The sequence below is a fragment of the Hypanus sabinus genome, chromosome 7, assembly GCF_030144855.1.
Source record: "Hypanus sabinus isolate sHypSab1 chromosome 7, sHypSab1.hap1, whole genome shotgun sequence".
In the NCBI taxonomy this organism is placed as follows: domain Eukaryota; kingdom Metazoa; phylum Chordata; class Chondrichthyes; order Myliobatiformes; family Dasyatidae; genus Hypanus; species Hypanus sabinus.
The window spans coordinates 143,610,667-143,625,786 of record NC_082712.1 but is presented as its reverse complement, the minus strand read 5'-3'; the positions used below and the strand labels follow the sequence as shown (position 1 = coordinate 143,625,786).

The window sequence follows — 15,120 nt, the reverse complement described above, 5'->3', positions numbered from 1 at the left end:
CTGGTTGGGGATCTGTCGAAGCACTTGGGCTCTGGGAGGAGGCTGACTGGTGCGGGGTTTCTGTAGTGAGACAGCTAGTTGGTTGAGAGAGGTGAGCATGTGGCCAGTGGTCTCCTGGTGATTGTGGACATGTGTCAGCAGACAACTTCCTTTAGATGAGCAAACTCTGCTGGGTCAATTCTCTCCGGGATTGTCGAGGAGGCTTGACCCAAAAGCAGAGAGGCAGAGATCATTTAGCAGTAAACGATGCTTTACTAATAAATTGCAAAATTTTTTGCAAAAGAAACCAGGAGCCATAAAACTGCACAGATATACAGAACAGACACTAATCGCAACAATGAACAATGTAATTGAAGGTTAGGAGCAACTGGGTGAGGCTAGCTGTTCCAGTGGGTGAACAAGGAGTGTGGATGTGAGCTGGGTTTAAATAGGCTGCAAGTGATAAGTTGGAAACGAGTGGCAGGGGAGTTCTGTAGCTGGGTGGAGACTGGGAGGTGCTTGGCTGTGCAGTCCTGACTACAATGTGCTCCGGGTTGCTACAAGGCCCACAGATGTCCTGAGTAACCCATGGAAAGCTCTTGCCTTATTCAGCTAACCAAGGGTAATCCAAGGAGTACAGGTCTCATAGGTGGGCATGGTGCTCAAGAGGCAAAGGAGGGAGTTAATCTTGTAAGGTAGGTGGGGGAATCTATTTTCTGAGTCAGGAGTTTGGGTAGACAGCAGTATTATGAGCTGCTGCAACTTCGGCTTCTCCATGTCGGCTCCAACCGCAAGGCCCAGAACTGTGTTTGTTGTTGAACTCCAAGTCTCAGTTCTCTTCACCCTTCTTCACAGCGTTGTTTTTGTAGTAAAGGGGGTGAGGTATGTATCTGCACCAGAAGAAGAGATATAGGTTACCACATGGTGCATTTCAACTCCGTGCGAGGGAGTGATCTGCTCATACCAGAATTGGAATCAGAATCAGCTTTAATATCACTGGCATATGTTGTTTAGTAGCAGCAGTACATTCCAATACATAATGATAAAAACTATAAATTACAAGTACGTATATAAAATATATAATTAAGTACTGTAGAAAGAAAGGAAAAGTAATAGTGATGGAGTGTTCATGGGTTCATTGTCCATTCAGAAATATGATGGTGAAGGGGGAGAAGCTGTTTTTGAAATGTCGAGTTTGTGTCTTCAGGCTCCTGTACCGCCTCTTTGATGGAAAGAAGGAATGTCCTGGGTGATGGGGGTTCTTAATAGTGGATGACGGCTTTTTGAGACATCGCCTTTTGCGGATGCCCTGAATGTTGGGAAGGATCATAATGGAGCAGGCTGAGTTTACAACTTTCTGCAGCTTTCTCCAATTCTGTTCTGTGGCCCCTCCACACCAGACAGTGATACAATCAGTTAGAATGCTCTCCATGGTACATTTGTAGAAATCTGTGAGTGTCTTTGGTGACATACCAATTCTCCTCAAACTCCAAATGAAATATAGTTGCTATCGTGCCTTTCTTGTCATTGCATCAATATTTTGGGCTTAGGGTAGATCCTTAGAGGTGTTGACGGCCAGGAATTTGAAACTGTTCACCCATTCCTTTGATAATCCCTCGATGAAGACGGTGCGCGTTCCTTGACTTCCTGTTCCTAAAGTCCACAATCAATTCATTGGTCTTACTAATGCTGAGTGCAAGGTTGTTGCTGTGACACCACTCAACCAGCAGATCAATCTTGCTCCTGTACGTTGTCTTGTCACCATCTGAAATTTTGACAACAAAAGTTGAGTCATTGGCAAATTTATTGATGCCTTTTGGGCTGTGCCTAGCTGCCCAGTCACGGGTGTAGTGAGAATAGAGCAGTGGGCTAAGCACGCATCCTTGAGGTGTGCCAGTGTTGATTGTCAGTGAGGAGGAGGTGTTATTTCTGATCCATAAAGACTGTGGTTTCCCCATGAGGAAGTAATCTCATTCCAGGAATTAGCCCGGTGAATCTAATTTGAACTGTCTTCAATACTACTATACTTTTTCTTAGATAAGGTGGCCAAAAGTGTGTGCAGTCTCTAGGAGTGGCCCCACTGATACTTTGTAAAATTGTATCAAAATTTGCCTTTTTCTAAACCCCAAATCCCATCTAAACCCTAATTTCCAACCTTGACGACTGGTTGCACCTGCCTGCTAACTTTTAGTAATTCATGCACAAAAACCCTCTGATCTTTCTAGACCTTTTTCATTTGGAGTCTCTTTCCATTTGGACTATTTAGGCCTTATGGTTGCCCTTACCAGAGTGCTTGACCTCACACTTTCAGAGTCCTTTGTCATCCAGGATAGCAGACTGATCATTTGCACCATCTCTGTTTGTGTAGAACAACTGTTTCCTCCTACGTGGCATTCCTTTGCATCTGGAGAAACTATCCACAATTGCTGCTCTCTGCCGCACATCCACCCCCTTGCTGCTAATGTTTTCAGGATCCTGATGCCAATCTTCTGCCTGCTCTGCCCTCCCCCATCATCATCTGCCTGACTGACCTCCCTCAACTAATCATCCACTTGGCTGCCTCTGGCTCTGCTTTGTCTTGTATTGTTCAGGAACGAGTGGGAGAGCTGAATTGTGCACTTCATCTGTTTTGATAATTAACTGTACAGAATGCTTTTTTAAATTGAAAATTGGAGAACCGTCTTGTTATATCATAATTAAATGACAGTTGATGAATAATGGAGCTATTGAAAGTTTACAGAAAGAAGACATTCAGCCCTTCATGTGCATGCTAGCCAACAAAGAGCACTACAGCCCAATCCCACCTTCCAGCAGTACGTCTGTGGCCCTTCAGTTAATGCTGTATATGTCCAAATACTATGTATGGTTCAAATCTGTTCAAATTCAAAAACACAGGACCAACCCATTCAAAGAAAAACATCAAAGCCGCCCTCCCCCGGAGTACAAAAAAAATCACACAAATGACAACAACAACAAAAAGAGCAGAAACACAGGATATAAGACACAAAATCAAAAGGTGTGTTTTCAGCTCAGCTCAGTGTTCATTACCTGCAGGGCTCCGCAATTCAGAAATCGCCCAGAAGTAGCAACACAAAAGGAGCGACCAGAACCGGAACACATCATAAACCTGGATTAGAGTCCTAATCTATAAACAGCAGTGATTAAACCTTGCTCTGGCCCCGTCCTCCAACAGGAGAGAGGGATCATTCTATCCACTTTGTCAGGCGGAGATTTCCAGACCTCTTCTATCCCCTGGGTGTATTTCCTTTCTCATATCCTTCAATGCTTTTCCCAATTACTTTGAATCTATCTGCCCCGGATTTTGACCCTCCCCCCCCCCACTCCCCTGCTAAGGGAAACCAGTCCATTCCAGTTATTTATCTTGTAATTTTCACCACCTCCATTAAATCTGCTTTGAGTCTCCTGGATGGCAAGGTGGTCCCGTGAGGAGAGATTAGGCACAATGGGTTGCTGCTCAGAGAGGTTAGAAGAATGAGAGGTGAGTTGGTGGAAACTTGCCCTCACGGGGCTCAGTGGAGTGGAAGCAGGCATGCTGATTGCCCTGTTGGTGTATCTGGAGTTGCAGCTTAAAAGTAAACAGAGATACAAGATACTGCAGATTCTGGACTCTGGAGCAAAAACAAACTGCAGGAGGAATTGAGCGGGTTATGGAGCCAGTGTAGAGGGAAAGGTATTATCACTGTTTCTGGTCTGGCCCTTGCAGCCTTTCTGATGCTGGGTTTCAACCTGACATGTTGAAATTTTGTTTTTCTCATAAATCTGAAGTGTAGACCAATCAGGGTTGAAATAAGAATAAATACCTCTTCACTGAGCGTGCAGCGAATTCTATCTGCAAGGCAGCTACGCATCCCTAGTCACTGCTATATTGGTGACAGATGTCAGTGATTGTTTCGATGTAAAGAGAATCAAGAGATTTGCAGTGCATAAAGGAAGTATTGCTGAGGTCAAAGATCATCCAGAGTCCAATGGTGGGTGAAGTAGCCCATTCTACTTCTATTTGTCTTTGTTTTCCTCCATTCCAAAAAAAGCCTTCTAATCTTTCCTCTTGCAAACAAAACAACAACCTCAGCCAAGTCAATGATTCGTCATTGTTACAATCTTCCAGTCCTGGCTTCCTTGTGAATCTCCTCTGGACCCTATTCAGTTATAATTACATCTTTCCTGTACTGGTGACCAAAACTGTATGCAATATACAGACCATCAAATTCATTTGTTTACAGAGTATAGCTTGAGAATGAAAATCTTTATAATGTAATTTTATTTCCAGAGTTGTAATTGAGAATAATGGTTATTCTTCTGATTTCCACTTGAAGGAGTTGAACTGACACTATGCTTAGCATAATCTATTAGAACCCAGGCACCCACAGGAAAAGTGCAGGTCTCATAGAACAAATAATCTCTGAGGAATCACTGACAGAAGATAGGATGAGATTATTTGCCCCAAATTTGATTCTTGCACACCTTTGTAAATATGTTCATATGTCAAATCAAGTCAAGTCACTTTTATTGTAATTTCGACCATAACTGCTGGTACAGTACATAGTAAAAATGAGACGTTTTTCAGGACCATGGTTTACATGACACATTACAAAAACTAGACTGAACTACGTTAAAAAAAACCCCACAAAACAACTACACTAGACTACAGACCTACCCAGGACTGCATAAAGTGCACAAAACAGTGCAGGCATTACAATAAATAATAAACAGGACAATAGGGCAAGGTGTCAGTCCCAGGCTTTGGGTATTGAGGAGTCTGATAGCTTGGGGGAACAAACTATTACATAGTCTGGTCGTGAGAGCCCGAATGCTCCGGAGCCTTTTCCCAGACAGCAGGAAGGAGAAGAGATTGTATGAGGGGTGCATGGGGTCCTTCACGATGCTGTTTGCTTTAGGGATGCAGCGTATACTGTAAATGTCCGTGATGGCGGGAAGAGAGACCCTGATGATCTCAGCTGACCTCACTATCCGCTGCAGGGTCTTGCAATCCGAGATGGTGCAATTTCTGTACCAGGCAGTGATGCAGCTGCTCAGGACGCTCTCAATACAACCCCTGTAGAATGTGATGAGGATGGGGGGGTGGGAGATGGACTTTCCTCAGCCTTCGCAAAAAGTAGAGATGCTGCTGGACTTTCTTTGCTATGGAGCTGGTGTTGAGGGACCAGGTGAGATTCTCCGTCAGGTGAACACCAAGAAATTTGGTGCTCTTAATGATCTCTACCGAGGAGCCATCAAAGTTCAGTGGGGAGTGGTCGCTCTGTGCCCTCCTGAAGTCAACAACCATCTCTTTTGTTTTGTTCACATTCGGAGACAGATTGTTGGCTCTGCACCAGTCCGTTAGCTGCTGCACCTCCTCTCTGTATGCTGACTCGTCGTTCATGCTGATGAGACTCACCATAGTCGTGTCATCGGTGAACTTGATGATGTGGTTCGAGCTGTGTGTTGCAGCACAGTCATGGGTCAGCAGAGTGAACAGCAGTGGACTAAGCATTCAACCCTGGGTGGCCCCGGGAGATGGAGATTCTGCTCCCAATCCGGACTGACTGAGGTCTCCCAGTCAAGAAGTCTAGGATCCAGTTGCAGAGGGAGGTGTTCAGGCCCAGTATGGTCCCATTAGAGAGTACAAAGTTTTTAACTTAAAGAATATTGTTTTCTTTAATTGAAGATATGCCATATATTGTGATTTGTTCTATTTTCAAAATAACTTCCTCTAACATATTTGAGAAACTTCTAAATTTGGAAAGAAATCTCTTTCAGTGTGGTTGTTGGAATCTGAAAGCTACACAGCAGGAACCTAACTTAACACAGTACATGTTCTAAAGGAAGAGAAATTTAGAGCTTTCCTGTGCCAAGCAAACCAGATTAATCAGGCAGCAAGGGGAGAACCAGATATTTCCTATAAGTGAGTGAAGAGACTGTAACTCTTCCTGCAATGCATTTGAGAAGTCTGCACTTCATTTATGAGGCTCCAGAGGACTCAGCTGCTGCTGCTGCCATAGGGCCCAGGACTCACTGTGGGAGGGAAGATAATCCCAGCTCACATTAATGCTGCAGATCCACAGGGGCTTTTGGCAATTTATTGATTTTGTCATACTCTTGACTTCACCTGTCGGAAATGTCTTTCTTTGCCCAGGTAGTTCTGTTAGAAAGGGCTTCCATTCATTACATTTGTAAACTGCTAAATTTCTGAAGTGTTGGTGTCATTTATCACTCCCAACTGGCCAAGATATTAGTTCCCTCTCCCCACCTCATTATAATATTTGTTCCCTGAGATGGCGATGAACACTGATTCACAAAGTGGCCTGAGAAATGGAATCATGTATTTGTTTCTATATTTTGGCAGTGTTGACCCTTAGCTGTGCTCCAACAACAGAGCTGACTGCTGGTTGAGACTTCTCAGCAACCCTGTGGTTCATGATACTTTTGATTGGACTGTGGCGACCCACTTCCTAGCGCACTCGTACTGGCTCACAAATAGCCAGCGCGCAGGCACAAAGGCCAGGTCCGCAAGCCTGCGGGGGTTTGTGAGTACGTGTCCCTTACAGCATCCGCTCCCAGGGAGGGAGGGATGAGGGAGGCTTTAAAGCAAGGCTGTGAAGTTCGAATAAAATCATCTTTAATTGCAGTTTACCCACTCCGTGTCGTTATTTTAGCGCTGCGTGTAGCACACCGCTACCATTGGTGACCCAGACTGTCCAAACAATTTTTGGGCCGGAGATGACCGACATCGCATCTGTTCATGCGGTTTCGTTGAAACTGCCAAGCTTCTGGACGCTGCGACCTCACCTATGGTTCCAGCAAGCAGAAGCCCAATTCCACGTTCGGCAGATAACCTTGGAGGACACACGTTACTACTACATGGTGAGCTCCCTCGACCAGGACACAGCGGCCCAGGTCGCGGTGTTCGTACAGTCGCCCCCGGCAGACGGCAAGTACACGGAATTCAAAGCCCTGCTCCTCAGGACTTTCGGACTCTCACGGCGCGAGCGGGCTGCCCGTTTACTGCACCTGGATGGCTTGGGAGACAGACCTCCATCGGCTTTAATGAATGAGATGTTGTCTCTGGCCGAAGGACACACACCCTGCCTCATGGTTGAGCAGGCATTCCTGCCCGAGGACATACGCCTGCTGCTGTCCGACGCGGATTTCAGTGACCCCCGGAAGGTGGCAGCCCGGGCGGACTTGCTGTGGAACGCCAAAAAGGTGAGTGGGGTGTCTATCGCACAGATCACCAGGCCACGCTCCCAGCAGCAAACCAGTCCAGGCCCGGCCGCAGAGCCCGCTAACCCCAGAGGCAGGGGTGAGGAGCCCAATGAACAATGGTGCTTCTACCACCAGCGGTGGGGCGCAGAAGCCCGCCACTGTAGCCCGCCCTGCAAGTTCCTGGGAAACGCCAGGGCCAGCCGCCGCTGATGGCTACGGCGGCTGGCCATCGGGATAGCCTCCTGTATGTGTGGGACCGGCGGTCGGGACGCCGTATTTTGGTCGACACCGGTGCCGAGATCAGTGTCTTACCTCTGATGAGTTACGACACCCGCAACAGGGCACCGGGTCCCACCCTGAGGGCCACGAACAGCAGCACAGTAAGGACCTACGGCACCCGTACGGTGCGGCTACAGTTCGGCTGCAGCCGGTTCACGTGGGACTTCACACTGGCTGCCGTAGCCCAACCGCTTCTGGGTGCGGATTTTTTGCGGGCTCACAGCCTACTGGTCGACCTGCCAAGGAAGAGACTGGTCCACGCCGAGACCTTTCAGACGTTCTCCCTGGGTGCAGCCCAGTTGCCAGCCCCTCACCTCGACTCCATTACGCTGTCCGACAACGACTTCACCAGAGTCCTGGCTGATTTCCCATCGGTTCTGGCACCGCAGTTCACGGCAGCCATGCCCCGTCACGTCGTACAGCACCACATCCCGACCCAGGGACCACCCCTCCATGCCCGCGCTCGGCGGCTTCCCCCGGACAAGCTCCGACTGGTGAAGGAGGAGTTCCAGAGGATGGAGGAATTGGGGATCATCCGGCGGTCCGACAGCCCATGGGCCTCCCCCCTGCACATGGTGCCCAAAGCGACGGGAGGCTGGAGACCGTGCGGCGACTACCGCAGGCTGAACGAGGCTACCACACCGGACCACTACCCTGTGCCGCACATTCAGGACTTTGCAGCAAACCTGCACGGCGCACGGATCTTCTCCAAGGTAGACCTTGTCCGAAGATACCATCAAATCCCGATGCATCCTGACGACGTCCCCAAAACAGCTCTCATCACCCCATTCGGCCTTTTTGAGTTCCTCCACATGCCGTTCGGCCTGAAGAATGCCGCACAGACGTTCCAGCGGTTAATGGACGTGGTGGGACGCGACCTGGACTTCGCATTCATCTATTTGGACGACATCCTCATTTCCAGCTGCAGTCGTCAGGAGCATCTGTCCCACCTCCGTCAACTCTATGCCTGGCTGAGTGAATATGGTCTAACAATCAACCCAGCCAAAAGCCAGTTCGGGCTCGACACCATTGACTTCCTGGGTCACAGGATTACTAAAGACGGGGCTACCCCTCTGCCCGCTAAGGTAGATGCAGTCCGCCACTTCCCCCGACCCACCACGATCAAAGGCCTTTAGGAATTCGTAGGTATGGTCAATTTCTACCACCGCTTCCTCCCTTCAGCTGCCTGAATCATGCGCCCCCTGTTTGCCTTGATGTCGGGTAAGGTCAAGGACATTACCTGGGACGAGGAGTCCGCCGCCGCTTTCATTCAAACGAAGGAAGCCTTGGCGAACGCCGTGATGCTAGTGCACCCCAGAATGGACGTCCCTACCGCCCTCGCAGTGGACGCATCTAACATGGCAGTCGGTGGGGTACTGGAGCAGCTCACCATGGGTCGCTGGCAACCCCTGGCGTTTTTCAGTAAACACCTGCGGCCACCCGAGCTCAAATACAGTGCTTTCGACCGGGAACTGTTGGCGCTCTACCTGGCAATCCGGCATTTCAGGTACTTCTTAGAAGGTAGCCTTTTCACCGCGCTCACGGACCACAAACCGCTCACTTTTACGTTCACAAAGGTGTCCGATCCCTGGTCGTCCCGCCAGCAGCGCCATCTGTTCTACATCTCTGAATACATGACGGATGTCCGGCACGTCTCAGGTAAGAACAATGTCGTGGCGGATGCGGTCTCTCGCCCTAACATTCATGCCCTTTCCCAAGGGGTAGACTTTGAGGTGCTGGCAGAGGCACAGCAGGCAGACGAGGAGATCCGGAGTTACAGAACCGCAGTCTCCGGTTTGCAGCTCCAGGACCTCCCCGTGGGCCCAGGTGAGAGGACCCTACTCTGTGATGTCACCACCGGCCAGCCCCGTCCCGTCGTCCCGACAGCATGGCGGCGCCGCGTTTTCGACTCCATTCATAACTTGGCGCATCCCTCCATCCGGACAACCGTCCGGATGGTCTCCAGCAGATTTGTTTGGCACGGATTCCACAAGCAGGTCAGTGAATGGGCCAGAACGTGCATGCACTGCCAGATGGCCAAGGTGCAGCGGCACACCAAAACTCTGCCGCAGCAGTTCCACCCCACCCACCAGCGTTTTGACCACATTCATGTGGATATCGTGGGCCCCCTGCCAGTGTCGCGAGGAGTGCGGCACCTCGTGACTATCGTGGACCCGGTTCACAAGATGGCCAGAGGCGATCCCGCTCACCGACACCACCTCCGAATCTTGCGCCCGGGCACTGATCACCACCTGGGTGTCCTGCTTTGGTGTCCCGGCCCACATTACCTCCGACAGAGGCGCCCAGTTCACCTCCAGCCTGTGGTCAGCTATGGCCAACCTTTTGGGGACTCAGCTGCACCACACAACTGCCTACCACCCACAGTTGAACAGGCTAGTGGAGCGTTTCCACCGTCACCTAAAGTCGGCTCTCATGGCCCGTCTGAGAGGAGCTAACTGGGCGGACGAGCTTCCCTGGGTCCTACTCGGCATCCGCACGGCGCCCAAAGACGATCTGCACACCTCGTTGGCTGAGTTGGTGTACGGCGCACCCCTGGTCATCCCCGGGGAGTTCATACCAGCCCCAAGGGGGCAAGAGGAAGAACCCGCAGCAGTCCTGGGCAGACTACGCGAGAGGCTCGGTGACCTGGCCCACATACCCACTTCACAGCATGGGCAGAACCCGACCTGCATACCCCAAGACCTGCAGAACTGTAAGTTTGTGTTTGTACAAAGGTGCGGGCATCGGCCACCGCTGCAACGGCCCTACGAGGGGCTGTTTACGGTGCTCCGGAACAATGGGTCCACATTCGTGCTGGACATTGTGGGGGGAGAGGAGGTTTTCACGGTGGACTGACTCAAACCAGCCCATGTGGACCTGGCGCAACCGGTCGAGTTTCCAGCACCGCGGTGCAGAGGCCGACCTCCCAAACAGGGACCAGCCCAGACTGTGGACATTTGGGGGTGTATCGCCGGTTCTGGGGTGGGGGTTATGTGGTGACCCACTTCCTAGCGCACTCGAACCGGCTCACAAATAGCCAGCGTGCAGGCACAAAGGCCAGGTCCACAACAAAGGGAAAAAGCCTGCGGGGGTTTGTGAGTACGTGTCTCTTGGAGCATCCGCGCCCGGGGAGGGCGGGATGAGAGAGGCTTTAAAGCAAGGCTGTGAAGTTCGAATAAAATCATCTTTAATTGCAGTTTACCGATTCCGTGTTGTTATTTTAGCGCTGCGTGTAGCACACCGCTACAGGACCATCTTATGTAGAACACATATGTAACATCCGATAAGGATCTATCTGTAAACAGTTTCAAGCACTTTAGCTTTTTCCCTATCCAAATCGAAATGTCTTTCCTGTTGTTACCTTAGTTTTAAATGGCTGTCTGAACTATACCATTTAAAACAAGTATAGAAAACCAAATTATTGAACCCCTGAAACTATTTGTACAGGATTAAAACTACTTAGAAAGACCTACTTGGTGCCATTTTATAAAGGACAGGTGGCAGGTGCATCACCTACTCCAAGAAGCTTGTTGATGTTGTAGAACAGACCCTCTGAAAACAGAAGGCACATGAAGTAGCAGGGCTTGGTGGATACATGAGGGGCAGATTCATTCAGCAGACCTTTATAGGCCAGTGTCATTCACTTCTTTGAAAGTCCAAGTTCAAACAACTGCTTCTATTCAGCTGGCTCTTTTTGGCTCATGTAATTTTCATATTCTTCAGAGCTGACCTTGACATCTTATTCCTAGAGCACAGCTACTATTGTTCCAATACAAAAGGATCAAAACAAATTAGATAAATAATGCAAAAATTTATTTTAACTGTTTACATAAGGATACATTTTGTGTCTCCATGAATGCCTCTTGTGACCAAACAGGTTTATCTCTGAAACAACAGGTGTCAGGGAACTGGGATAGAGCAGACTATGATTCAAAGTTATAAATGTCATGTGGTCAAAGTGACACTAAGTCCAAGCATCCAACTACTAGACAAAAAACATTGAGGAGTCTGATGATAACTGTGGAAGTGATTAGCTCTTTACTGTTCAGTTTTCACTAGTTGCTCTCAGATTTTCCCTTGGTTTTGGAGATTTCAAATGATGAAGTTTTTCTAAAGAGAGTGCATAATATTATATACCATCAAATCTGGTCTATTTCTGTGGTAGGATGTGTGATCATTGACACTCTGTTCTTTATTTATGATACAAATCCAAACTCTAGAAATGATTGTGGTTATGAGTTTCTTTCTCATTGGCCTGTATCACATATGGAGATAAGTTACTGAATGGACCTACCATGGTGGTATTAAATGGCAGACTAGCCCGAGGAACCATGTGGCCTACTGCAACTCCTACTTCCTTGTTTTCTTATATTGTAGAATAACGTATGTTGTTAGCTCTGAAGAGAAAATGTCACTATTTTCTGCATTTTCCAATTCAACAAGAATCCTAATTGAATGCTATGTTTACTGCATCCTCTGAATTATTAATCAATTACAAATTAATAACATAACTTATTTTGTCTCCTTGTAGATGTTGATGAGTGCAGTTTTAACAATAGTGGCTGCCAACACACTTGTCTAAATACAGTGGGTAGTTACGAATGTCAGTGTAAAGAAGGATTCTTTCTGAGTGACAACCAGCATACTTGTATTCACCGTTCGGAAGGTATGTTTGCTATGTTCCCACTTGTGCATTGTGTACAGTTAATCTTCCTGATTTCTCTTTCTGTTATACAAATTATTTCCTTGTTAAGTTTTGTAGCAATATTCATTTTTAAAAATCTTATAATTGATTATTGTGCAGAACTTGATTTTCCTGAATTTATCACAAAGTTGATAGGAATTCTGATTAACGTAGAGGGTAATAGAAAGTTCCTTTGCCTGGCTGGTTCTCTCGAGACATTGTATATATTTTTACAAATTATGTTAAACAAGAGAAAATCTGTGGATGCTGGAAATGAAAGTAATACACACAAAATGCTGGAGGAACTCAGCAGGCCAGGCAGCATCTATGGAAAAGGGTAGAATCTGATCATAGATGTGGTGAATTTGACCATGCTGGTTGTATAGGACCTTAGGCTGTGTACTTCCTCCCGATGATAGTAGTGAGAAGAGAGCATGGCCTGGATGGTGAAGGTCTTTAATGATGGATGCTGCTTTCTTGAGGCAGTGCTCCGTGTAAGTGTATTCAGTAGTGGGGATGGGCTTGCCTGTGACAGACTGGGCTGTATCCACCACTTTCTGTAGTCCTTTCCATAAGACAATAAGACATTGGAACAGAATTGGGCCATTTGCCTCATCAAATCTGCTCTGCCATTTGATCATGGCATTCTTGAACATCTGGCATACTACTGGTGTCTTCTACAGTGAAGACAGATGCAAAATACTTATTCTGTTCATCTGATGTTTCCATATCCCCCATTATTACCTCTTCAGCATAATTTTCCAGCAGTCTGATATCCACTCTCAGCTCTCTTTTACTCTTTATATATCTGAAAAAAAATTCTGGTATCCTCTTTGATATTATTGGCTAGCATACCTTCATATTTCATCTTTTTGCTCCTCGCAGCTTTTTTAGTTGCCTTCTGTTGGTTTTTAAAAGCTTCCCAATTAACCAACTTCCCACTAATTTTTGCTCTATTATATGCCCTCTATTTTACTTTTATGCTGGCTTTAACTTCTCTTGTCAGCCACAGTTTTGCCATCCTGCCTTTAGAATACTACCACTTCTTTGGGATGTATCTATCCTGTGTCTTCTGAATTGCTCCCAGACACTCCAGCCATTGGTGCTCTGCCGTCATCCCTGCTAGTGTCCCCTTCCATTCAACTTCGGCCAGCTCCTTTCTCATGCCTCATGCTTCTCCCTCTCAAATTGCTGGGTGAATTCTGTCATATTATGATCACTGACTCCTAAGAGTTCCTTTGCCTTAAGATCCCTAATGAAATCTGGTTCATTACACAACAGCCAATCCAGAGTTGCTGATCCCCCCAGTGGGCTCAACCAACAAGGTGCTCTAAAAAAACCCATCTCATAGGCATTCTACAGATTCTCACTCTTGAGCTCCAAAATCAGCACTAGCCTGATTTTCCCAATCAACTTGCGTATTGAAATCCCCTGTGACTATTGTAACATTACCCTTTTGACGTGCATTTTCTCTCTCCCTACATTATTTGTACCCAATGTTCTGGCTACTGTTTAAATGTCTGTACATAACTCCTATGTCTTTTTACCCTTGCAGCTTTTTAACTCTACCCATAACGATTCTACATCTTCCGATCGTATGTCACCTCTTTCTAAGGATTTGATTTCGCGCCACTTCATTTGCCTACCTGTTTGTCCTTCTGATACAACGTGTATTCTTGGATATTAAGCTCTAAGCTATAATCTTCCTTCAGCCACAACTCAGTGATGCTCGCAATGTCATACTTGCCAATCTCTAACAGTGCTACAAGATCATCTACCTTATTTTGTATACTTCAAAGTTTGAAGTAAATTTATTATCAAAGTACATATCTGTCTCCATATACAATCCTGAGATTCATTTTCTTGTGGGGATACTCAATAAATCTATAGAATAATAACCATAACAGAAACACTGAAAGACCTCACCAACTTGGGCATTCAACAGAAGACAAAAAAATATGCAAATTCAAAAATAAAGAAACAATAATAATAAATAAATAAGCAATAAATATGGAGAAAATGAGATGAGTGTCCTGGAAAGTGAGTTCATTGGTTGTGGGAAACTTTTCAATGATTGGGCAAGTGAGGTTATCCCCTTTGGTTCAATAACCTGATGGTTGTGGGATAGTAACTGTAAATGAACCTAGTGATGTGAATCCCCAGGCTCCTCTACCTTCTTCCTGATGGCAGCAACAAGAAGAGATCATGTCCTTTGTGGTGAGGATCCCTAATGATGGATGCTGCTTTCCTGTGACAGTGTTTCGTTTAGATGTGTTCAGTGGTGGGGAAGACTTTACCTGTGATGGACTGGACTGTATCCACTACTTTCTGTAGGATTTTCCATTCTAGGACATTGGTGTTTCCATACCAGGCTGTGATATACTCTCCACTATACATCTATAGATGTTTGTCAAAGTTTTAGATGACATTCCAGATCTCTGCAAACTCCTAAGGAAGTAGAAACACAGATATGCTTTCTTCATAATTGCACTTACGTGCTGTGCCCAGGACAGTTCTTCCAAAAATAATAACGCCAAGGAATTTAAAGTTGCTGACCCTCTCCACCTCTGATCCTCTGATGAGAACTGGCTTGTAGACCACTGGTTTTCCTCTATTGAAATCAATAATCAACTCTTGCTCTTCCTAACATTGAGTAAGAGGTTGTTGTTATGGTACCACTCAACTGGATTTCCAATCTCCCTGCTAGGTGCTAACTCATCACCACCTTTGATTCGGCCTATGAGAGTCAGCAAACTTGAATATGGCATTGGAGCAGTCGTAAGTGTAAAGTCAGTAGAACAGGGGCTGAACAGCCTTCATGTAGTTCTTGCATTCAAATATAACACCTTCAGTCCTGTATTTGTCACTTTTTTTGATTTTGTCCCCATTATGCTGCGTCTTATTCCACTGAATGCAATTTTAGCCTATCATCTGCCTACCCTTCCTCACAGTCT

At 46.8% G+C, this 15,120-nt stretch overlaps 1 protein-coding gene across 1 annotated transcript in view; it reads left to right on the top strand.

The window, feature by feature from the left end:
* scube2 (signal peptide, CUB domain, EGF-like 2) overlaps positions 1-15,120 on the top strand; it is a 116,293-nt gene that overhangs the window by 9,194 nt on the left and 91,979 nt on the right. Inside the window, exon 4 of the mRNA XM_059975849.1 lies at positions 12,014-12,148. Coding sequence (XP_059831832.1) covers positions 12,014-12,148 — 135 coding nt within the window. The remainder of the gene's footprint in view (positions 1-12,013; positions 12,149-15,120) is intronic.